Source organism: Puma concolor, chromosome E2, assembly GCF_028749965.1.
Source record: "Puma concolor isolate L17-30 chromosome E2, mPumCon1.1.hap2, whole genome shotgun sequence".
In the NCBI taxonomy this organism is placed as follows: Eukaryota; Metazoa; Chordata; class Mammalia; order Carnivora; family Felidae; genus Puma; species Puma concolor.
Window position 1 is genome coordinate 37,063,318 of NC_141681.1, and position 26,518 is coordinate 37,089,835.

Below are 26,518 nucleotides of genomic sequence, written 5' to 3' on the forward strand. Positions count from 1 at the left end.
GTGGCTACCAAGTTGGCCAGTATAAAGTACATCTTTGAATAAAGATATATTAAAACATGGCAAAATCTTTTCTAACCAATAATTTAACAGGAACAGTTAGCAGTAAGTTTTATATCCTGTTAAGTTTTGCCTTTCAGTTGGCCTTGCTCTACAAAAACATGCTTGCTTCCTCCTTTCATTCAAGAAACATTTTCTGTGCCCACTGAATCTTACATCCTAGATGCTGTTTGGGGAATAAATTTATTGCTTTTACCCAGAGCCCACGTGAACTTTGTTCTGGATATCAAATTTATCATCTCTTTTGAATATCTCCAGTTGTAAGTCTGTATTACAGAAAGACTTCAATAATTTTTAGTATTTCAAAGTGGAAGTTTTACTTTGTTATATTGGCGTAGCCAAGGATTCTGCATTTACCAGTAGCTGGCAGCATGGTTTCAGAGCAGCAATTCAAAAATAAAAGAATTATTTTATTTTTAGAGTATGCCTAATGGACATATTTGTGTTTCTTAATTTGTATTTCTTCTGTGTGTAGAGCTGCCTTTCTTAAGGTTTACACAGAAAGATAGACATACCCTCAAACTGAAGGTCTTTTCCTTCCATATGAGCCTAGGCTGATAATGAAATTGGGGAATTAAGAGGAAGAGAGTTAAGGACAATCTAGAAGAGCAGAACTCACTGGAGATAGAAATGACTAAAGTGGACACACAAGCTCTAAGAGCAGCCAGGGAGAAAATCAAACTTCAAGTTAAATGATCCATCAGCTACCTTTCTTAATGAGAAATAAGACAGATGCACCCAGCATATTAACAACCTAGAATAAACCAAACTTTGTCAAGTGGTAATGTATCAAGAAACACCACCAATTTTCTAGACTTGAAAGAGAAATTAAAACCAGACTCAAAAGGCTGCATGCTAGATGTGCAAATACCAGCCTATTCAGAGAAAAGGCATTTGATATGTGCATTTTACATGTTTATGTCTTTTAAACGTTTCCCATGGATTTTTTAATGGGTTAAAATTTTCTGCTATTCTGGGTTTTTTTATTAACATAAATTTTATTGAGATAGAATTCACACACTATACAATTCACCCATTACCTCTATATTCAGTGTCTTTTAGTATATTTAGAGTTGTGTATCCATCACCACAATCACTATTAGAACATTTTCATTACCCTGAAAAGAAGCCCCACGTACCTTAGTCAGTCTCCAATCTCACCAGCCCTAGGAAACCACTCATCTACTCTCTCTCTTTCTCTCTCTCTCTCTCTCTCTCTCTCTCTCTCTCTCTCTCTCTAGTTTTACCTATTCTGGTCATTTCATATAAATGCAATCAAATAATACATGATATTCTATGACTGGCTTGTTTGACTTGGAATAATGGGTCCAGGTTCGTCCATTCGGTAGCATGTTTTTCATACCAGTATTTCATTTCTTTCTGTTGTTGAATATATTCCATTGTATGGATTTACCACATTTTATTCATTCATCTAGTGAATGTGACATATGAGTTGTCTCTACTTTTTGGCTATTATGAATAATACTACTATCAACATTCATATATAAGTTTTTGTGCAGACATGTTTTCATTTCTCTTGAGACATACCTGGAAGTGGAATGGAGCTCTGTGTTTAACCATTTGAGGAACTACCAGAATGTTTTCCAAAGCAGCAGCACCATTTTACTTTTCCCCCAGCTGTGTATGAGGGTTCCAGCTTCTCCACAGCCTCACCAGCATTTGTCTTTTTTATTATAGCTATCCTAATGAGTATGAAATATCATGTCATTGTGGTTTGCAGTTTCCTGATGACTAATGATTTTGAGCTTTTCATGTGCTTCTTGGCCGTTTGTATATCTTCCTTTGATAGTTGTCCATTTATTTATTTATTTTAATATTTATTTATTTTGTGAGAGAGGGAAGAGAGAAAGAATCCCTACCTGGGCTCCACACTGTCAGCCCAGAGACCTACAAGAGGCACAGTCTCACAAACCATAAGATGATGACCTGAGCTGAAATCAAAGCCACCCAGACAATAATTGTCCATTTAGATCCTTTGCCCACATTTACAATATAGGTTATTTGCTTTTGTATCATTGAGATACAAGAATTCTTGGGGCACCTGGTGGCTCAGTCACTTAAGCATCCAACTGTATCAAACCCTATGCTGGGCTCTGCACTGACAGCACAGAGTCTGCTCAGGATTGTCTCTATCCTACTCTGTTTGCCCTTCCCTCACTCATGCTTTCTCTCTCTCTTTCTCTCTCCAAATAAGTAAATAAATAAATAAATAAATAAATAAATAAATAAATAAATTTTAAAAATTCTTTGTATCTTCTACAAACAAGTCCCTTTTGTTAGATACGTGATTTGCAAAAATTGGCTCTCGGCCTGTGAATCATCTTTTCACTTTCTTGATGGTATCATTTGAGGCACAAATGTTTTTCGTTTGAATGATGCCAAGATTAGTTTTTCTTTTCTTGCTTGTGTTTCGTTTTTTGTCATGAAGGAGTAACATTTTTTAAAAGCTTCATTGAGGTTTAATTGACAAAGTAAAGTGCATGTCTTTAAAGTGTGTACATTGATAAGTTTTGACATATACCACCTATGAAAATAATACTACAGTCAAGATGAAGAACATATACACAACCCATATGTTTCTTTTTAACCCTTGGTAAGCTACCCTTCCACTCCTACCCTTCCCTCATCCCACAGGCAACCACCAATCTTCTTTTCATCTCTGTAGATTAGATTGCATTTTCTACTATTTTGTATCAGTGAAATCGTGGATTTTATGCTCTTTTATGTCTGGGTTCTCTCACTCTGCATTATAATATTGAGATTCATCCATGCTGTTACATGTATCTTAGTTCATTGTTGCTTTTAGCTGAGGAGTATTCCATTGTACAGGTATATCACAATTTGCTTATTATATCCATTTACATGTTGCTGGACATTGGGTTCTTACCAGGTCTGTTTGTTAAAAATAGTCTACTGTGATCACTCTTATAAAAGTCATGCAGGGGCGCCTGGGTGGCGCAGTCGGTTAAGCGTCCGACTTCAGCCAGGTCACGATCTCGCGGTCCAGGAGTTCGAGCCCCGCGTCAGGCTCTGGGCTGATGGCTCGGAGCCTGGAGCCTGTTTCCGATTCTGTGTCTCCCTCTCTCTCTGCCCCTCCCCCGTTCATGCTCTGTCTCTCTCTGTCCCAAAAATAAATAAAAAACGTTGGGAAAAAAAAAAAAAAGTCATGCAAGCTTTTATTTGTCTTGGGCAAATGTCAAGGAATGGAATGTTTGGTCTTTTGGAAGGTGCACATTTAATTTTTTGGTTCACATTTTCAACATTGGTATGGTCAGTCTTTTTAATTTCAGCTATTTTGTTTGTAGTGTAGTTCTTTGTAGTATTAATTTCAGTTCCTCTAATAACTGATGATTATTTAACATATTTTCATGTAATTATTTGCTTTTCATAGATCTTTGGTAAAGTGTCTGTTCAGGTCTTTTGCCTTTTATTTGAGACATTTGTTCTCTCTCTCTCTCTCTCTCTCTCTCTCTCTTTCTCTCTCTTTTATAGACAATGTATGCATGAGAGCTGGGGAGAGGGGCAGAGGGAGAGAGAGAGAATCTTAAGCAGGCTCCACACTGACCATGGAGCTTAATCCCACAACCTTAGGATTATGAGCTGAGCCAAAATCAAGAGTCGGACCCTTAACCAACAAGCCATACAGGTGCCCCAGGATATTTGTTTTCTCAGCTGAGTTTTGAAAGCTCTTTGTATACAAATCCTTTATTACTATTATTTGCAAATATTTTCTTTCATCTCTAGCTTATCCCTTTGTTCTCTGAACAGTGTCTTTTAAAGGGCAAGAAGTGCTTAACTTTTTAAAAATTCATACATGGGCTCCGGTTTTTAGTGTCATATCTAAGAAAGAAATCTTTACCTAACTCAGTCACAAAGATTTTCTCGTGTGCCTTCTTGTACTATTTTTTTATAGTCCTACATTTTATATTTAGGTCTGTGATCCATTTTGAGTTAATATTTCTGTATGGATCCAAGTTTCTTTTTTTGTAAACTGTTCCAGCACCATTTATTGAAAAGAATTCAAAAAAAAAAAGAAAAGAAAGAAAGGAAAGGAAAAGAAAAGAAAACAAAGAAGAGGAGCATCTGGGTGGCTCAGTTGGTTAAGCATCCAACTTTGGCTCAGGTCATGATCCCAGGTCATGATCTCACGATCCATGGGTTCGAGCCCTATGTCGCGCTCTGGAACCTGGAGCCTGCTTCAGATTCTGTGTCTCCCTCTTTCTGTGCCCCTCCCCCACTCGTACTCTGTCTCTCTCTTGAAACAAAGAAGAAAGAATTCCTTTTTCTACTCAATTGCTTTTGTACTTCGATGAAAGCCAGTTGGCCATGTGTGTATCAGTGGGTATATTTCTTCATTCTATTCTGTTCTGATGTTCGTCTTTGCAACAGAACCACATCTCTTTCACTGTCGTTTTATATGAGTAGTAAATTCAGATAGTGTAAGTCCTCCAACTTTACTCTTTTTCAAACTTATTTTAGCTATTTTAGATCCTTGGCATTTTCTATTGTATTTTAGGCTGTTTTTCAATTTTTGCAAAAAAAAAAAAAAGTCTGCCAAATTTTGTTTGATATTACAGTACCTCTCACCCCTTCTCCATGAGAAGTATGTTCCAAGACCCCCCAATGGATACCTGAAACTGCTGATAGTACTGAGCCCTATATATACTATTTTTTCCTATATATATAGAACTATGAGAAAGTTTAATTTGTAAATTAAGCATAGTCAATTAACAATAATAACTAATAATAAAATAGAATTATAATGTACTATAATGTTTAAGTTAGGTGAATATGGTCTCTGTCTCTCAAAATATCTTATTGTACTGTACTCACCCTTGTGATAATCATCTGATTTGTCAATTATATTGGTACAAGTTTTTCGTGACATTTCTTTATTATCTTTTAATACCAGTAAACTCTGTACTGGTGTTATCTCTCTTATTCAGGATAGTTGTATTTTGTGTCTTCTTCCATTTCATTTGGAGGTTTATCAAGTTATCAAGTTTATCAAAGTTATTCTTCACAAAAAACCGTCTTTGGTTTCATTGATTTTCTGTACTGTTTTTGTTTTCTACTTAATTGCTTTTCTCTGTGTCATTATTTCCTGTCTTATTTTACTATTCATTTGCTCTTCTAGTTCCATTGTCTTAAGAAAGAAACTGAGGTCATTCATTTGAGACTTTTCTTCTTTCCTAGTGAAGTATCTAATGTTATAAATTTCCCTCTAAATACTGTTTTAGTGACATACTACAAATCTTGATATGTGTGTCTTCATTTTTGTCCAATTCAAAGTACTTTGTAATTTCCCTTTTGATCCCTTCTTTTACCAATAGATTTTTAGTAGCATTTAACTTCCAAATATTTTTGAATGTCACTGTTGCTGATTACTCTTTTCTTTTTTTCCAGCCTTATGACATATAGTTTACATATTACATTGTATAAATTTAAGATGTGCAAATATGATGATAAACATACATGTATATTGCAAAATGTTTACTACATTAAGATTAGTTAGCATTCTTCATCTCAGGTAATTACCATTTTCTTATCCTTGTTGTTATAGTGAGAACATTAAAGCTTTACTCTCATAACAGTTTTCAGTATACAGTACAGTACTGTTAACTATCATCACCATGCTGTACATTAGATCCCCTGAACTTAATCATCCTATAACTGAAAATTTATATTCTTTGACCAACATCTCCCATTTCCCCCTACTCCTTGGCTGCTGGCAACTACCATGCTGCTTTCTGTTTCTAAGAGTTCAGTGTTTTTAGATTCTACATGTGAAATCATACAGTATTTGTCTTCCTGTGCCTGGCTTATTTCACTTAGTGTAATGTCCCCCAGGTTCACCCATGTTGTTTCAAATGTCAGGATTTCTTTCTTTTTTAAGTCTGAGTAATTTTCCAGCACACACACACACACACACACACACACACACACACACACACCACCCCATTCTCTCCATTCATCAACTGGTGGACATTCAGATTGTTTCCATATTTTAGCTACTGTAAATACTGCTGTGGCAAACATGGGAGTTCAGATATCTCTTTGAGATTCTGATTTTAGATCCTTTCAGTATGTAAGTGGGATTGCTGCATCATATGGTAGTTCTGTGTTTAGTTTTTCGAGGAGCCTCCATACCATTTGTCATAGCGGCTGTACCATTTTCCACTCCTACCAACAGTGTTGCCTTTTCCCTTTTCTGCCTTCATTTGAATTAGATGAGCATTTTTTATGAGTCCATTTTGTCTTTTTTGTTAAATTATTAACTTTATCTTGTCATTTTAGTGGATGCATCTTTAACTTATCACAGTCTCTCTCCAAACAATATCATACCACTTCTCATACAGTTGAAAAACCACACAATATAGCACATTTTCATTTCTCCCCTTCTGACCTTGGTGCTGTTGTTTCACATGTTTTACATCTACTTACATCATTCATGTCACACTGTGTTGTTTAATTATCTGTTATCTTTAAAGAGATTTAAATAATAAAAATATTTATTTGCCTATATATTTAACATTTTCACTGCTTTGTATAAATGTAATATTCATCTGGTTTCATTTTCCATCTGCACAATGGACTTTAACATTTCTTACAGTGCCATGAAGAAAAATATTGACATAAATGACTGTAATATTATAAACCTTTCAGTGAAGAACACCATAGATTTTTAAAACAAAATAAAAGGCTGGGGCAAAATGTTTATAACATATCAGTAATAATTACAGCACGTATAGCAATAATAATAACAGCATATGTTGAATGTGTGCTGTGCTGTGTTCCAGGTACTACACTGAACTATTTATTCTGTACTTTTTAATTTAATCCTTAAAACAACCTTTTGATTTAATATACTATTTTTACCCTTACATTACAAACAAGGATGTCAGAATAACAGGTAAGTTGTTAGGGTCCCTAACATTGAGAGATGTCCTGAAAATCAATAATTAAAAAAAAATATATTAAAGTGCCAGTTCCCAGAAGAAGCACAAATAGCTGATATATATGAAAGTAATACTCAGCTTCTCTTATAATCTGGAGAATGAGATTTTTAAGCTACCCACCTGGCAAGCATAGGAAGCAATAACACTAACTGGCAAAATATGAAGAGTGATATACCCATACACTAGAAGTACAAATTGGTGCATTTTTTAGAGGATCATTTCACTTAACCTATGGATATTTAAAATATGCATATTGTTTGACCACATAACTATCATTTGGAAATTTATGTACAAATTCCCAAGGGAGAATAACATATTTATAGGTGTGTGAATGAGTGGTATGCTGTAACGGAAAACAATTGAAGACTACTTATCAATAGCAGAGTGTTAAAATGAATGAATGATGGCTTAGCCATATTGTGGAGTAGCCATTGGAAAGAATGCACATGTGGAAAAACAGGCAATTTGATGGGCTGCTGCTGGGAGATATAAACTAGTACAACTTCTCTGAGGGGTCTTTTCAAAATAGATATCAGAAGTCCTCATTCAGACTATATCCCTTTCTCCCTGTGTATGCTGTATTATGGGACATAAAGAAATCAGTTGCATAAAGAATCTGTATACTAGAACCTAAATAGGTTTTTTTAAGGATATATATACTTACATATTTGTACGTTCCTAGAAGGTTTGGAAACATGCATACCAAATTAGTAACAATGGTTATCCCTAGAAAGGAAGAATTTTGTTTTTTAAATGTCTCTGTTACTTGAATTTAGCAATAACTTTGTAATAGTTTTGAAAAAACAGTTTTTAAAAAGATACATGTGTTGTAATTGACAAGAACACATCAAGAGACAGACTGTAAATAAGCAAGATCATTTCTTCTCATCGATTTCAAACCCAAATGGATCAAGGTTTTTCCTTCCTGTGCTTAAATGAAATTTTGTTTATAAAAGTGAGATGTTGGACTGTGCCTGTAGGTTCAGTAAAACTTTAAAGGACTGAAATTTTACAGACCCCAAGTTCAATACTGCAAAACCAAGGTAGTTAGTGAGCATTGAGACAAGAACCATGGTACATGGCATTTATACTCTTCACAAACTCATAACAAAAATTAAAATGACATTTTAAATTGTACAATGTTGTAGATTATGTTGTGTATTTGAAGTTGCAGCCAGAGTTATAATAATGAAATCCATGCATTCACTTTGAAACAAGAAATTAGTGCAGCACAGTCACTCAAAAGGTTGACCAGTATGATACTTTGGTTACGGAAGATTGTAGAAATGCTACCTTTATCACATGTCCTCATGTTTTAATATGATCCCTTAATAACAAAATAGAATAGTCTTCATTTCCGTGAAATATCTAGTAAAATTACATGGCTAAAAAGGTACGATGGATTAATTACCTGGGGAGAATATTACAAATTATAATTTAAAAATCACTTACTACACAGGAGGCAAGAAATGATTATGCCTTCTGTTATATGTTAGGTCTTGAGCAAAGTCACCTCATTGCTTTCCAGGTAATTGTTACAACCTGGGAGGGTGTTTTTCCTTTGTTAAAGAATTATTCTAAACTATTTGTGTTGGAATTTTTTATCTAGAATAATTTGAAGTCAATTATATATTTAATACAGTATACAAATTGAATATTTTGTACATAGGTTCCCTTACTGTGTTGAACAGAAAGAAATTTTCCTCATTTTTTTTTTCTTTTCCAAAGTGTCCAGATTCAGGCTAATACCCAAAGTTGTATTTTCATATGGAAAAAAGGAAATATCTTTTTAGTTTTATTGAAAATAACTATTAGAGAAAATTGAGCACTAGTAAAATTTAATACCTTTAGCCTATTACTTTTTGTATAAGTAGAGGGAAGTAAAGAACTATATACATTGGGAAATGCCTATAATAGGAACCATCACATAAAATCACACTGCAAAAGTTACTTCTATTTCTAAAGGAAATATTTTTGCATGGCATGGTATTGCACTATAGAAATAAGAATGATGATAACATAAACACTTTCACTGAGATCTAACTGGATAACAAGAATTGTTCTAAGTATTTTGCATTCAGTATTTCATTTTATTTTTATAACAATCCTATAATATAACAACTCTTTTTATAATTCTTGACTCTTTTAAAGTTTATTTATTTTTGAGAGAGAGGGAGAGAGTGTGAGCAGGGGAGCAGCAGAGAGAGAGGGAGAGAAAGACAGAATCCCAAGCAGGCTTCATGCTATTAGCAGAGTCTGACATGAGGCTCAGTCTCATGAACCATGAGATCATGACCTGAGCTGAAACCAAGAGTCAGATGCTTAACCTACTGAGCCACCCAGGCACCCCTAATATAAGTACTCGTTGCTCAGTTTACAAATAAGGATAGGAGTCTTCAGGAGATTAACTAATTTACTCAAGATTAGTAACAGCTAAATGACAGTCAGAATTTGAATCCACATAATCTGGCTCCAGAATCTAAGCTCAAAACCACTTCGCCTATAGAGTCACATATAAAAGGGAAGATTTCATAACCTTACAAAGTACAGTGCTTCTTTTGTCTGAAAGGACCTAAGCAATATCCACCCTACTGCCTGTCTGGAAGTGGAAATTCTATCATTGTAGATTCACTGCTTTGGGTTTTACAAGACTTGGGGATATCAGGTGGTTCCATTTAAAATGCAAATATTCATTTGGGGAGTTATACACATCAGAAGGGATAATGGCAGTGTCCAGGAACTCAGAAATGGAACCACATGGTCAATGGCTATGGATTAGCAAGGGAAGAAAGAGGGATGGACCTGGAAACTCCACATAAGAGGAGAGAGGCTTGCAACCAATTAGCCTCAGGATTTTTGTCAAAGGCTCACAAAGTATAGCCAACAATTTCAGTTTTTTATGACACAGTAAAATAATAAAATGTGGAGCTTTTTTCATATCATTTCACTATATACCATTTATCATATCTTTGATTCTAGGACATACAGCACAGCTGATGCGACACAGCAATGGTGTGTTATATTAACTAAATGCCTTTCCTTTATCTTACAGCAATCAGCAGGCCTTTTTACTGGAGAATGTTCCATGTAATAATGCAAGCTGTGAAGGGGCACATCGTATGTTTAAAGTCTACTGGGAGCTGATGGACCTAAATCAAATCAGAGATGCCATGGTTGCCACCTTCTTTGACATTTATGAAGATGTGAGTTCAGAAGTCTCCTGCATGTTTGGAGTCTAATTGCCATCCACTTCATCTCACTTTCACTTCACCATGTTTGACCAGAAAATGTAGATGAGATAATGAAAGCTAATGAATTAAAGAAAGCCCCTTTTAATGTTAGATGGCACAGGGAACAAATTTATCGACACCGCTAGCTGATCAGTACAGTGAAATATGAAAACGCCTTTATCTCATTTTGTGCCTATTTAGATTAAGCCACTAGAGAATCATGCTCTGAGACGGGCAAATGTGTATATGCACCAGTAGACAAAAGCACAGCCAACAGATAACAGGGTCTTAAACCTGTACAAGATCACAGAAGAGTGAATGAAGTACTACTCCCTTTTAACTTTGTGAACTGTTGCCAAGGATTCCTATGATTCTGTCTGCAGTTGCCAGGTGACAATGAAAGGCCCTCAGGGCACTGGTTTCCTCCAGTCTAATTTGAAAAGCCAGTTTACCATGCAGAAAAATAATAAATTCTGATACCAAATGTATTAAATTCCAGAGTTAATATATCACAGTATATCCTTGTAAAATAATGTGATTATTTAAAAAATTCATCCCATGTCTTTTTAAGAGAGTCTTAAATACAGAGAACCAACTGAGGGTACATGGGGGAGTGGGGAGAGGGGAAAATGGGTGATGGGCGTTGAGGAGGGCACTTGTTGGGATGAGCACTGGGTGTTGTATGCAAGCCAATTTGACCATAAATTATATTTAAAAAAAAAAATTCAGTGCCCATCAGGACATTTATGTCTCCTAACCCCATTTTTGGTTTGGTTTGGTTTGGTTTGGTTTGGTTTGGTTTGGTTTAGTTTGGTTTGTAAATAAATAACTAAATAACTACATAAGGGGGAAAAACTCAAGAGAATTGGCTACAAATAAATTTTTAATTTTTGCACATAAAAAACATCATAAATGAAATTTAAATTGTTTTTTAATCTGGGGAAAAAATATTTATGAAAGACTCAAATAACTAATATCATTAATATAAGAAGGGTTTATGCAAACTGATACAAGTCACCAAAAACTCCCACTGGAAAAACAGAACATAGTGAATTTACAGAAAAAACATATGTGGCTAACATATGAAAAAATATGATAAATGATCAGTTTGATTAAGAATCAGTGGAATGAACTGCACTTGTGGCAAGCATAACATAAGGTATACAGTGGCTGAGTCACTGTGTTGTACCCCTGAAACTAATGTAACATTGTGTGTCAGGTATACTCAGAAAAAGTTTAATAAATAATAGTGAAATGGAATTTAAATGAGCACACCTTTTCCCCCCAAGTATAATCAGCAAAGCCTCCCTCTTTTTTACAGAAAAGTAATGTTAATATGCCGTGGTTACCAGGACAGTTAAAAAGGTGCTCTCTTTCTCTGACGGTTGAAAACAATTTGGCCTTCCGTTTCATAGGCCTTTAAAAATTCATGCAAATATGACTAGAAAGAAATTTACTAAAATGTTAACAGCTATCTCCAGGGATTAAAATTACAGATTTTTTTCATTTTGTTTATATTTTACTATTTCCAAGGTTTTGTTTTGGTTTTTTTTAACACGGGGATTTTTTTTTTTTTTTTTTTTTTTTTATAATTTATTGTCAAGTTAGCTAGCATACAGTGTAAACAATGTGCTCTTGGGTTTGGGAGTGGAGTCCCATGATTCATCACTTACATACAACACCAAGTGCTCATCCCAACAAGTGTCCTCCTCAATGCCCATCACCCATTTTCCCCTCTCCCCTACCCCTACCCCCTACCAATCAACCCTCAGTTTGTTCTCTGTATTTAAGAGTCTCTTATGGTTTGCCTTCCTCTCTGTTTGAAACTAGTTTTTTCCCCTTCCCTTCCTCCATGGTCTTCTATTACATTTCTCAAATTCTGCATATGAGTGAAAACAGATGTTATCTGGCTTTCTCTGACTGACTTATTTTACTTAACCACATCGAGATATCACCTCACACTGGTCAGAGTGGCTAAAATTAACAACTCAGGAAAAAACAGATGCTGGCAAGGATGTCGAGGAACGGGAACCCTCTTGCACTCTTGGTGGGAAAGCAAACTGGTGCAGCCACTCTGGAAAACAGTGTGAAGGTTCCTCAAAATATTAAAAATAGAATTACCCTACAACCCAGCAATAGCACTACTAGGAATTTATCTAAAGAATACAGGAGTACTGATTCATAGGGGCATATGGACCCCAATGAGCAAAAGCCAAATATGGAAAGAGCACAAATGCCCATCAACTGATGAATGGATAAAGAAGATGTGGTTTATATATACAATGGAATACTACTTGGCAATGAGAAGGAATGAAATCTTGCCATTAGCAACAATGTGGATTGAACTGGAGGGTATTGTGCCAAGGTCTTTCTTTTTTTAAGTTTTTATTTAAATTCCAGTTAGTTAACAAAGAGTATAATATTAATTTCAAATGTACCCTATAGTAATTCAGCACTTCCATATATCACCTGGTGCTCATCACAAGTGCCCTCCTTAATCCCCATCACCTATTTCCCCCATTACCCCACCAACCTCCCCTCTGGTAACCATCAGTTTGTCCTCTATAGTTAAGAGTATGTTTCGTGGTTTGCCCCTCTCAAAGGTTTTATACTTTTAATAATATTTTTATTTTAAACATCAAGTTGAATAAATAAGGTTTAAACTTACATGATAAACATGCATGTATTTTCATTAGTTTTTCAGTCTGCTGGTTTGTTCTTACGACTTTTGTTTATGTTTTTTCCAGGGAATCTTGGACATTGTAGTACTAAGTAAAGGATATACAAAGAATGATTTTTCCATCCATACACTAAAAAATAACTTTGAAGCAGATGCTTATTTTGTTAAAGTCATTGGTGAGTATTTGTTTCATATGTTTTATTATTAATTATTAACATTTATTTTTGTATTCTGTCTGTCAACTCAAATTTTCCAAAGAATAAGGACACACCCCTATGTGTGTTACACATACAACTCTCCAAATCAGGAAATCAACTTTGTTACAACACTACCATCCTATACACAGACTCTTCAAATTTTTCCAGTTGTCATAACAATGATTTTTTTTTCTGTTTCAGGATTCTATAAAGGAATTCCTCTTTAATTGTCACATCTTTGCAGACTTCTTCAATATGGAATAATTCCTTTTTTAGGTCCTTATCAGTTTCAAAGAATATAGGCCTTCTTCTGTACCATAACCCTGTTTCTTCTCTTTCCACTCAGGTCATACATTCTTTGCAGAAATTCCACTGCATAGAATTGCATAACCAGTGCTGTGCATTTCTCAGTGCATTATATCAGGAAGCACATGATGTTGGTCTATCTCACCACCAAAATGTTTACCTTGAGCTTCTGATCATCTTAGTGACCACCAGGACTCTCCACCTTAAATTCACTCTTTTCCCTCTTTGTGATTGCCTTCTCTAAGATAGTTGTCAAAGAGTAATTCTCTATTTCCAACATTCTTTCCACATTTATACTTGGCATTCTACTATAAGGAAGATCTTTTGCTTCTCTCCCATGTATTTATGTATTTATTTATCAGTATAGATCTATGTATTCATATTACATTCAGTAAATAAAATCATTTCCTTTAATGTTCAAAGTATTCCCAGTAGAAGCAGTAGGAGCTCCTTCAGGCTGGCTCCTATATCTATTTTACATGTTCTCTGAGATAGACAGATATTCCAGACTCATCTTATTCTTCCCTTGCCCTAAGTCTAGAATCTTCTCTCTCCCCAAGGATCCCCATTTCCTTTTGTAAAAGATGGTATTTAAAAGCCATGTTCTAAATTTTCAGTGTGCTGGTTGTTTCTGAGTTGTCATTTCTTCTAGCTTCTCTCAATGGACAGAGCAGGAAATACAGATATGGCTTTATATACTCAACACACAAATATACATATCTATAACTATATGTGTGTATGTATATATGTGTATACATCACCTTCACTTACTATAAAACCATGAACTTATGCCATTACTTCCATTTCTGATCCAACACAGCATGTCAAGACTTCTTTCTAATCTTTTCTGTCTGTATATATCTTCTCTAGCAGTGAGAAACCCGGCTCCCACTTTCCTCTGTATATTTATTTATTTGTTCATTGTTACCTGTTCCCAACCATGCTAACCATCTCCTCCAGCTGACACGTATGTTCACCAGAGATCTTTTACATTTTTTAGGTGATTATAAATGTTGTGTTTTTAAGTTTGGTTTCCACATGTTTGTTTTTAGTAATTAGAAATACAATTGATTTTTTTGTGTGTTAATCTTGTATACTGCAATCTTGCTCAACTTCTTTATTGACTCTAGGAGGTTTTTTTAAGATTCAATAGGATTTTCTACATAGACAATTATGTTATCTACAAAGAGAGTCTTTTTTTTTTTTTTTTTTTTTTTTTTTTAGTGTTTATTTTTTGAGACAGAGAGACAGATGCAAGCAGGGGAGGGGCAGAGAGAGGGAAACACAGAATTGGATGCAGGTTCCAGGCTCTGAGCTGTCAGCACAGAGCCTAACCTGGGGCTCAAACTCATAAACCACAAGATCATCATGTGAGCCGAAGTTGGATGCTTAGCCAACTGAGCCATCCAGGCACCCCAGAGAGAGACAGTTCTATTTATTCTTTCCAATCTATGCCTTTTTTGTTTTTCTTTTCCTGGCTAAAATTTCCATTACTATGTTGAAAAGATTGGTGGGAGTGGACATCCTTGCCTTGCTTCTGATCTTGGGGGAAAGCATTCCTTCTTTCACCATTAATTATGATATTATTAGCTATTGGGTTTTATAGATGCTCTCTATTGTGTTAAGGAAGTTTACCCTATTTCTAGTTTTCTGAGAGTTTTATCATGAATTGCTATTGGAAATTACTGTTTTTGTGTTACTATTGTAGTCAACACTAAGATAGCCATCAAGAGCAGTCATTTGTTAATGAAGTGACACATACTTCATATAAATATTTATTACAGTTTTAAAATGGGCATAAGTAGCTGAACACAGAAAAGCAACAGAATAATGAATGAATATTGGGAAATTTGAGAAATGAAAATGACAGAAAATATAATTTTCCTTTTTAATCAGCAAATTCATTCTTATTTGAATGAACTAAGAGTGACTCCCGTCTTCATTACTACTGCAGTCTCAGAATATGGATATATGAGTCTACCCATTTCTATACTTTTTATCCATGTGACTGTATGCTCTCATTTGCCATTTTGAAGGGAATATTATTTGGCTATCTTAGAGCTAAAAAAATTTAAATTATGTTGTATGTTGTTATTAACTTACATAGTTTAAAGTGTTTTTTTTCAGCGATTTTCCTTCAACTTTAATCCTCTAGATAAAAAGGCAAGGAATCCTTAAAATTTTTGCTGACACTAAATGTATATGTAATTAGAATAACTCGTTTTCAATCAATTAAATTGAAACAAGCACTGTTAAAGTAAGAGTTTAGAATTTGGTCCCCTATAGATACATAACTAAGTCTGGTACAGCCATCAACTAATGCAGACTCTGGTTGCCAAGGGGAGATTCAACAAAAGCATACATCTTAAAATATCTGTTCTGTGCCCTAGAATTATCATTTGTCAATGACAGCATGCTCCTAGTCCCCATTTATTTTATTTATTTTTTTATTTTTTTAACGTTTATTTATTTTTGAGACAGAGAGAGACAGAGCATGAACGGGGGAGGGGCAGAGAGAGGGAGACACAGAATCGGAAGCAGGCTCCAGGCTCTGAGCCATCAGCCCAGAGCCCGACGCGGGGCTTGAACTCGCGGACCGTGAGATCGTGACCTGAGCTGAAGTCGGACGCTTAACCGACTGAGCCAACCAGGCGCCCCCCCATTTATTTTAATATAACATAATCTCCTCTCCACCCCCAACTCCCATCTATTCCAGGCTATTTGAGAAGCACTCTGAAATCTAAATTTATTTAGGTCACTTGCTTACCATCTTTTTCTCATAGTATGCTATGGTAGTCGAAACGAGTTGAAGGTAGTATCTATGTCTTATTTCTCTTTGATTCCCCAGTGCCTTACACAGGGCCTGGCTTATAGGAGGCATTTAGGAAATTTATGTTAAACAATTGGCCAGCTACTTTTCAAGGCATGAATTGGCTATCTGAATTATTTTTTTAATTTTTTTTTTTGAGAGAGGGAAAGTACGAATAGGGGAGGGGAAGAGAGAGGATGAGAGAGAGAATCCCAAGCAGGCTCCAAATTGTCAATGAAGAGCCGGATGCAGAGCCTGAACTCACAAACCATGAGATCATAATCTGAGCCAAAACTTAGAGTTGGACATCTTACCAACTTGAGCCACCCAGACGTCCCTGGCTATCTTAATTTAAAAGTATTCCCTCTTGGCACAAAAACAGACACTCAGATCAATGGAACAGAATAGAGAACCCAGAAATGGACCCACAAACATATGGCCAACTAATCTTTGACAAAGCAGGAAAGAATATCCAATGGAATAAAGACAGTCTCTTCAGAAGTGGTGCTGGGAAAACTGGACAGCAACATTGAGAAGAATGAACCTGGACCACTTTCTTACACCATACACAAAAATAAACTCAAAATGGATGAAAGACCTAAACAGAAGACAGGAAGCCATCAAAATCCTCAAGGAGAAAGCAGGCAAAAACCTCTTTGATCTTGGCCACAGCAACTTCTTACTCAACACATCTCCAGAGGCAAGGGAAACAAAAGCAAAAACGAACTACTGGGACCTCATCAAACTAAAAAGCTTCTGCACAGAGAAGGAAACAAGCAGCAAAACTAAAAGGCAACCGGAAGAATGGGAGAAGATATTTGCAAACAACATACCAGATAAAGGGTTAGTATCCAAAATCTATAAAGAAATTACCAAACTCCACACCCAAAAAACAAATAATCCAGTGAAGAAATGGGCAAAAGGCATGAATAGACACTTCTCCAAAGAAGACATCCAGATGGCCAACTGGCACATGAAAAAATGCTCAACATTACTCATCATCAGTGAAATACAAATTAAAACCACAATGAGATACCACCTGACACCTGTCAGAATGGCTAACATTAACAACTCAGGCAACAACAGATGTTGGCAAGGATGTGGAGAAAGACGATCTCCTTTGCATTGCTGGTGGGAATGCAAACTGGTGCAGCCACTCTGGAAAACAGTATGGAGGTTCCTCAAAAAATTAAATAACTACCCTATGACCCAGCAATTGCACTACCAGTTATTTATCCAAGGGATATAGGTATGCTGTTTTGAAGGGGCACATGCACCTCAGTGTTTATAGCAGCACTATCAACAATAGCCAAAGTATGGAAAGAGCCCAAATGTCCATCGATGGATGAATGGATAAGGAAGATGTATTGTATATATATACGATGGAGTATTACTCAGCAATCAAAAAGAATGAAATCTTGCTATTTGCAACTATGTGGATGAACTAAAGGGTATTATGCTAAGCAAAATTAGAGAAAGACAAATATCATATGACTTCACTCATATGAGGACTTTAAGACACAGAACAGATGAACATAAGGGAAAGGGAACAAAAATAATATAAAAATAGGGAGGGGGACAAAACATAAGAGACTCTTAAATATGGAGAACAAACAGAGGGTTACTGGAGGGGTTGTGGGATGTTGGATGGGCTAAATGGGTAAGGGGCATTAAGGAATCTACTCCTGAGATTCTTGTTATACTATATGCTAACTAATTTGGATGTAAATTTAAAAAATATTAAAAATAAAATTAACATAACATAACATAACATAACATAACATAACATAACATAAAATTATACCCTCTTGGGGCACCTGAGTGGCTCAGAGGGACAACTGGGTGGCTCAGTTGGTTAAGCGTCCAACTTTGGCTCAGGTCATGATCTCACAGCTTGTGGGTTTGCGATGGGCTCTGTGCTGACAGCTCAGAGCCTAGAGATGCTTTGAATTCTGTGTCTTCCCCTCTCTCTGCTCCTTCCCCACTCAAGTGCGCTCTCTCACTCTCTCTCTCTCTCTCAAAAATAAATAAACGTGAAAAAAAAATTTTTTAAGACAATAAAAGTATTCCCCCTAGTACCCAATGGTGCTAGGGCCTAATGCCTGATGCCTCAGGCCCATGTTCTGTCTCCAGGAAGCATTCTACCAAAAGATGAAACTCCATTTCAAGGACATATTTGCACCTTTACCTGTTCTCTGATGTCAGAGCTATAGGTAGTCAATAGTTCATTTCTTGAAAAGAGAATATTTAATCTTAGTGAGCTAGTTACTCTGCCCTGGCTTAAGTTCTCACATTTACCTATCTTTTAGGATTCTCTGTGACTAGAAATACTTAATTTCCCCAGGCTTATAAACGAAAAATGTACAGAAAAAACATCATGCAGTGAGTAAGAGAGATGTTCTCTCTCATGACCTTAATGGGATGCTGTGAAAATCATCTTTTTATTCCAACCTAGAATAAATGTTATTTGTCTCAAAAATTTATTTATTTTTTTTTTGGATTTATATTGTTTTATTTTATTTTATTTTTTTTTTATATATATGAAATTTATTGTCAAATTGGTTTCCATACAACACCCAGTGCTCATCCCAAAAGGTGCCCTCCTCAGTACCCATCACCCACCCTCTCCTCCCTCCCACCCCCCATCAACCCTTAGTTTGTCCTCAGTTCTCAACAGTCTCTTATGCTTTGGCTCTCTCCCACTCTAACCTCTTTTTTTTTTTTTTTTTGTTCCCCTCCCCCATGGGTTTCTCTTAAGTTTCTCAGGATCCACATAAGAGTGAAACCATATGGTATCTGTCTTTCTCTGTATGGCTTATTTCACTTAGCATCACACTCTCCAGTTCCATCCACGTTGCTACAAAAGGCCATATTTCATTTTTTCTCATTGCCACGTAGTACTCCATTGTGTATATAAACCACAATTTCTTTATCCATTCATCAGTTGATGGACATTTAGGCTCTTTCCATAATTTGGCTATTGTTGAGAGTGCTGCTATGAACATTGGGGTACAAGTGCCCCTATGCATCAGTACTCCTGTGTCCCTTGGATAAATTCCTAGCAGTGCTATTGCTGGGTCATAGGGTAGGTCTATTTTTAATTTTCTGAGGAACCTCCACACTGCTTTCCAGAGCGGCTGCACCAATTTGCATTCCCACCAACAGTGCAAGACGGTTCCCGTTTCTCCACATCCCCTCCAGCATCTATAGTCTCCTGATTTGTTCATTTTGGCCACTCTGACTGGCGTGAGGTGATATCTGAGTGTGGTTTTGATTTGTATTTCCCTGATAAGGAGCGACGCTGAACATCTTTTCATGTGCCTGTTGGCCATCCGGATGTCTTCTTTAGAGAAGTGTCTATTCATGTTTTCTGCCCATTTCTTCACTGGGTTATTTGCTTTTCGGGTGTGGAGTTTGGTGAGCTCTTTACAGATTTTGGATACTAGCCCTTTGTCCGATATGTCATTTGCAAATATCTTTTCCCATTCCGTTGGTTGCCTTTTAGTTTTGTTGGTTGTTTCCTTTGCTGTGCAGAAGCTTTTTATCTTCATAAGGTCCCAGCAATTCACTTTTGCTTTTAATTCCCTTGCCTTTGGGGATGTGTCGAGTAAGAGATTGCTACGGCTGAGGTCAGAGAGGTCTTTTCCTGCTTTCTCCTCTAAGGTTTTGATGGTTTCCTGTCTCACATTCAGGTCCTTTATCCATTTTGAGTTTATTTTTGTGAATGGTGTGAGAAAGTGGTCTAGTTTCAACCTTCTGCATGTTGCTGTCCAGTTCTCCCAGCACCATTTGTTAAAGAGACTGTCTTTTTTCCATTGGATGTTCTTTCCTGCTTTGTCAAAGATGAGTTGGCCATACGTTTGTGGGTCTAGTTCTGGGGTTTCTATTCTATTCCATTGGTCTATGTGTCTGTTTTTCTGCCAATACCATGCTGTCTTGATGATGACAGCTTTGTAGTAGAGGCTAAAGTCTGGGATTGTGATGCCTCCTGCTTTGGTCTTCTTCTTCAAAATTACTTTGGCTATTCGGGGCCTTTTGTGGTTCCATATGAATTTTAGGATTGCTTGTTCTAGTTTCGAGAAGAATGCTGGTGCAATTTTGATTGGGATTGCATTGAATGTGTAGATAGCTTTGGGTAGTATTGACATTTTGATAATATTTATTCTTCCAATCCATGAGCAGGGAATGTCTTTCCATTTCTTTAAATCTTCTTCAATTACCTTCATAAGCTTTCTATAGTTTTCAGCATACAGATCCTTTACATCTTTGGTTAGATTGATTCCTAGGTATTTTATGCTTCTTGGTGCAATTGTGAATGGGATCAGTTTCTTTATTTGTCTTTCTGTTGCTTCATTGTTAGTGTATAAGAATGCGACTGATTTCTGTACATTGATTTTGTATCCTGCAACTTTGCTGAATTCATGTATCAGTTCTAGCAGACTTTTGGTGGAGTCTATCGGATTTTCCATGTATAATATCATGTCATCTGCAAAGAGCGAAAGCTTGACTTCATCTTTGCCAATTTTGACGCCTTTGATTTCCTTTTGTTGTCTGATTGCTGTTGCTAGAACTTCCAGCACTATGTTAAATAACAGCGGTGAGAGTGGGCATCCCTGTCGTGTTCCTGATCTCAGGGAAAAAGCTCTCAGTTTTTCCCCGTTGAGGATGATGTTAGCTGTGGGCTTTTCATAAATGGCTTTTATGATCTTTAAGTATGTTCCTTCTATCCCGACTTTCTCAAGAGTTTTTATTAAGAAAGGGTGCTGGATTTTGTCGAAGGCCTTTTCTGCATCGATTGACAGGATCATATGGTTTTTCTCCTTTTTTTTGTTAATGTGATGTATCACGTTGATTGATTTGCGAATGTTGAACCAGCCCTGCATCCCAGGAATGAATCCCACTTGATCATGGTGAATAATTCTTTTTATATGCCGTTGAATTCGATTTGCTAGTATCTTATTGAGAATTTTGGCATCCATATTCATCAGGGATATTGGCCTGTAGTTCTCTTTTTTTACTGGGTCTCTGTCTGGTTTAGGAATCAAAGTAATACTGGCTTCATAGAATGAGTCTGGAAGTTTTCCTTCCCTTTCTATTTCTTGGAATAGCTTGAGAAGGATAGGTATTATCTCTGCTTTAAACGTCTGGTAGAACTCCCCTGGGAAGCCATCTGGTCCTGGACTCTTATTTGTTGGGAGATTTTTGATAACCGATTCAATTTCTTCGCTGGTGATGGGTCTGTTCAAGCTTTCTATTTCCTCCTGATTGAGTTTTGGAAGAGTGTGGGTGTTCAGGAATTTGTCCATTTCTTCCAGGTTGTCCAATTTGTTGGCATATAATTTTTCATAGTATTCCCTGATAATTGTTTGTATCTCTGAGGGATTGGTTGTAATAATTCCATTTTCATTCATGATTTTATTTATTTGGGTCATCTCCCTTTTCTTTTTGAGAAGCCTGGCTAGAGGTGTGTCAATTTTGTTTATTTTTTCAAAAAACCAACTCTTGGTTTCGTTGATCTGCTCTTCAGTTTTTTTAGATTCTATATTGTTTATTTCTGCTCTGATCTTTATTATTTCTCTTCTTCTGCTGGGCTTAGGCTGCCTTTGCTGTTCTGCTTCTATTTCCTTTAGGTGTGCTGTTAGATTTTGTATTTGGGATTTTTCTTGTTTCTTGAGATAGGCCTGGATTGCAATGTATTTTCCTCTCAGGACTGCCTTCGCTGCATCCCAAAACGTTTGGATTGTTGTATTTTCATTTTCGTTTGTTTCCATATATTTTTTAATTTCTTCTCTAATTGCCTGGTTGACCCACTCATTCATTAGTAGGGTGTTCTTTAACCTCCATGCTTTTGGAGGTTTTCCAGACTTTTTTCTGTGGTTGATTTCAAGCTTTATAGCATTGTGGTCTGAAAGTATGCATGGTATGATTTCAATTCTTGTAAACTTATGAAGGGCTGTTTTGTGACCCAGTATATGATCTATCTTGGAGAATGTTCCATGTGCACTCGAGAAGAAAGTATATTCTGTTGCTTTGGGATGCAGAGTTCTAAATATATCTGTCAAGTCCATCTGATCCAATGTCTCATTCAGGGCCCTTGTTTCTTTATTGACCGTGTGTCTAGTTGATCTATCCATTTCTGTAAGTGGGGTGTTAAAGTCCCCTGCAATTACCACATTCTTATCAATAAGGTTGCTTATGTTTATGAGTAATTGTTTTATATATTTGGGCGCTCCGGTATTCGGCGCATAGACATTTATAATTGTTAGCTCTTCCTGATGGATAGACCCTGTCACTATTATATAATGTCCTTCTTCATCTCTTGTTACAGCCTTTAATTTAAAGTCTAGTTTGTCTGATATAAGGATGGCTACTCCAGCTTTCTTTTGGCTTCCAGTAGCATGATAAATAGATCTCCATCCCCTCACTCTCAATCTAAAGGTGTCCTCAGGTCTAAAATGAGTCTCTTGTAGACAGCAAATAGATGGGTCTTGTTTTTTTATCCATTCTGATACCCTAAGTCTTTTGGTGGGCGCATTTAATCCATTTACATTCAGTGTTATTATAGAAAGGTATGGGTTTAGAGTCATTGTGATGTCTGTATGTTTTATGCTTGTAGTGATGTCTCTGGTACTTTGTCTCACAGGGTCCCCCTTAGGATCTCTTGTAGGGCTGGTTTAGTGGTGACAAATTCCTTCAGTTTTTGTTTGTTTGGGAAGACCTTTATCTCTCCTTCGATTCTAAATGACAGACTTGCTGGATAAAGGATTCTCGGCTGCATATTTTTTCTGTCTAGCACACTGAAAATCTCGTGCCAATTCTTTCTGGCCTGCCAAGTTTCAAAAGAGAGATCAGTCACGAGTCTTATAGGTCTCCCTTTATATGTGAGGGCACGTTTACCCCTTGCTGCTTTCAGAATTTTCTCTTTATCCTTGTATTTTGCCAGTTTCACTATGATATGTCGTGCAGAAGATCGATTCAAGTTACGTCTGAAGGGAGTTCTCTGTGCCTCTTGGATTTCAATGCCTTTTTCCTTCCCCACTTCAGGGAAGTTCTCAGCTATTATTTCTTCAAGTACCCCTTCAGCACCTTTCCCTCTCTCTTCCTCCTCTGGGATACCAATAATGCGTATATTATTTCTTTTTAGTGTATCACTTAGTTCTCTAATTTTCCCCTCGTACTCCTGGATTTTTTTATCTCTCTTTTCTCAGCTTCCTCTTTTTCCATAACTTTATCTTCTAGTTCACCTATTCTCTCCTCTGCCTCTTCAATCCGAGCTGTGGTGGTTTCCATTTTGTTATGCATTTCGTTTAAAGCGTTTTTCAGCTCCTCGTGACTGTTCCTTAGTCCCTTGATCTCTGTAGCAAGAGATTCTCTGCTGTCCGCTATACTGTTTTCAAGCCCAGCGATTAATTTTATGACTATTATTCTAAATTCACTTTCTGTTATATTATTTAAATCCTTTTTGATCAGCTCATTAGCTGTTGTTATTTCCTGGAGATTCTTCTGAGGGGAATTCTTCCGCTTGGTCATTTTGGATAGTCCCTGGCGTGGTGAGGACCTGCAGGGCACTTCCCCTGTGCTGTGGTGTATAACTAGAGTTCGTGGGCGGAGCCGCAGTCAGACCTGATGTCTGCCCCCAGCCCACCGCTGGGGCCACAGTCAGACTGGTGCGTGCCTTCTCTTCCCCTCTCCTAGGGGCGGGATTCACTGTGGGGTGGGGTGGCCTGTCTGGGCTACTTGCAGACTGCCAGGCTTGTGATGCTGGGGATCTGGCGTCTTAGCTGGGGTGGGTAGGCAAGGTGCACAGGGGCAGGAGGGGCAGGCTTAGCTTGCTTCTCCTTAGGTGATCCTCTTCAGGAGGGGCCCTGTGGCAGCAGGAGGGAGTCAGATCCGCTGCCGGAGGTTTGGCTCCGCAGAAGTGCAGAGTTGGGTGTTTGCGTGCGGAGCGAGCAAGTTCCCTGGCAGGAACTGGTTCTCTTTGGGATTTTGGCTGGGGGATGGGTGGGGGAGATGGCGCTGGCGAGCGCCTTTGTTCCCCACCAAACTGAGCTCTGTCGTCCGGGGGCTCAGCAGCTCTCCTTCCCTTTGTCCTCCAGCCTTCCCGCTTTCTGAGCAGAGCTGTTAACTTATGACCTCCCAGACGCTAAGTCGCGCTTGCTGTCGGAACACAGTCCGTCAGGCCCCTCCGCTTTTTGCAAGCCAGACTCGGGGGCTCTGCTTGGCCGGTGAGCCGCCCCTCCGCCCCGGCTCCCTCCCGCCGGTCCGTGGAGCGCGCACCGCCTCGCCGCCCTTCCTACCCTCTTCCGTGGGCCTCTCGTCTGCGCTTGGCTCCGGCGACTCCGTTCTGCTAATCCTCTGGTGGTTTTCTGGGTTATTTAGGCAGGTGTAGGTGGAATCTAAGTGATCAGCAGGACGCGCGGTGAGCCCAGCGTCCTCCTACGCCGCCATCTTCCCTCTCTCCTTGTCTCAAAAATTTATATTGAAACTCACAGTAATAATTCTCTTTTTTTTTTTCTGTGTAATGAGATAGCTGTACTATATGTGTCCTTGATTTGAGTTTTGCCAGTGTACTTTGAAGAAACTATTTTCTCAAGTTTAAAGTTTCCAAAAAACCACAGATTTATTGCTTAGTTCATCTGAATTTGAAGTGTTTTTGTGTGTCTGTATGGATTGAAAATTAATGGTTTCTACAATAGATGTTACTCATTGAGTAGTAAGGAAAAATTCCAGTGAAAGGGGTATTAATTTGTATATGGTTAGGACAAATCAAGTTCACCCTTGCATTCAGCAGGTTGTTTTATTCAAGCCTTAAAACTACTTTTCTACTAAAAATTACTTGCTTTGTGCTCTTGAAAAAATATGATTGAGTTTTTGTGATATACTCCCAAATCTGAGTTAGTGTGAGGGCATGTGATGCTGTTGCTTCCCTTGCTGATGCCTGTAGACTCTTTCCTAGAGCAGAGGTTGTCAGTGAAATAAAGTTAAATCAGAGCATAAGATTTTCCTACAGTGATAAGGGATCCAGATCCCTACTCATAATAATAATAATGATAATAAAATAATAATGATGATAATAATAATGCTAAAGAAAGGAGGCAGTTTCTCATATGAAGCAAAAACCGGTCTCACATTTTTTTTATATATTGATCATTTGGAAATTGTCCATGTGGAAAATACATACATATAATGTAGGATCTTCAGTCCTTCCTTTGTATTTGTTTATTTACATTTTTAGAAATTACAGAACAATCAGAATCTTAGATATGGGAAAGGCCTTAGAAGGCATCTTGCCCAAGTCCACCCTAACGCAACACCTCAGCCAGCATCTGCTTGAATGCCTTGCAGTAAAGCTCACCTCCTCATGAAGGAACACACACTTCTTTTATGAGTCAATATAGTTGCCAGAATATTTATTCTGTATGAAGTCGAATGTGCATAGTTTACTTCTGTTGATACTAATGTCTGATGTATAGCAGGCCCTGGAGAAATATCTGTTGAATAACAAAACAATTAGTCCTGATGAAATCTTTGCAGTTTTTATCTTTAGAGTAGACCACAAATACAGTAACAGAATACATGAATACATGATGGTACTGCTCAGGAAAAAGTAAACTTATTTAAACAATTAAATAATGAAACAAATTACATGAAAATGGAATGACATGGTTGAGGTGTTTCTTTAAAGTAATCCAGGGAAGTAGGAAATGGAGGGTAGATTTAACAAGATTGGCTATGTGTTGTTGACCACTGAACTTGTGTGAAGTGTGATTGGGGTCCTTCGTATATTTCTAATTTTGTATAATTTGAAAAATTCCATGTAAACAGTTTAAATACCTAAAAGTCTCTTGAGAATCTGTGGCCTGTGACTTCCTAGCCTGAGTCGGGATGGGGGGACCACTGGATAGCACTGGCATCTAATTAACAGTATCCTGAAGAAAGTTTTCTCCACACATCTCCAGGCTCAGACCCAGAGCCAAGTTGGTGCAGGAGGTTTTAGTTTTAGAAAACAAGGTAACTTTACATGAAAGATATTAACATAAATATTAATAACATACTTTACAAAAAGGTCATGGGAAATGAGGTACCAATTTGAAGCAATCATTTGGGAAAAATAACCTTCTAGTTGTTTTGGAATGCCCTTCCACTCTTTCCTTTGATTATTAGTTTTTGGCCTTAAGTCAGACACTTACTAGTATATAATTATCCTTTCAAAGCCGTCTACAATGTCCACCATTGATTTTGCTCTAAAATTGTACTGT

At 37.2% G+C, this 26,518-nt stretch overlaps 1 protein-coding gene and 1 long non-coding RNA gene across 5 annotated transcripts in view; one reads left to right on the plus strand and one right to left on the minus strand.

Moving 5' to 3' along the window:
* The window catches only part of LOC147573490 (uncharacterized), a 50,348-nt gene extending 48,616 nt beyond the window's left edge, over positions 1–1,732 (minus strand). For 2 of the 3 annotated variants that reach the window (XR_015244822.1, XR_015244820.1), the window contains exon 1: positions 1,606–1,726. This is a non-coding gene — a long non-coding RNA (uncharacterized LOC147573490). Of the gene's footprint in view, positions 1–1,605 lie in introns of all 3 variants that reach the window. The other variant, XR_015244821.1, reaches the window with a different exon arrangement.
* ITFG1 (integrin alpha FG-GAP repeat containing 1) overlaps positions 1–26,518 on the plus strand; it is a 358,049-nt gene that overhangs the window by 210,373 nt on the left and 121,158 nt on the right. For both annotated transcript variants that reach the window (XM_086689522.1, XM_086689523.1), the window contains 2 exons: positions 10,090–10,240; positions 13,015–13,123. In XM_086689522.1, the coding sequence (XP_086545648.1) occupies positions 10,090–10,240; positions 13,015–13,123 (260 nt within the window). The remainder of the gene's footprint in view (positions 1–10,089; positions 10,241–13,014; positions 13,124–26,518) is intronic.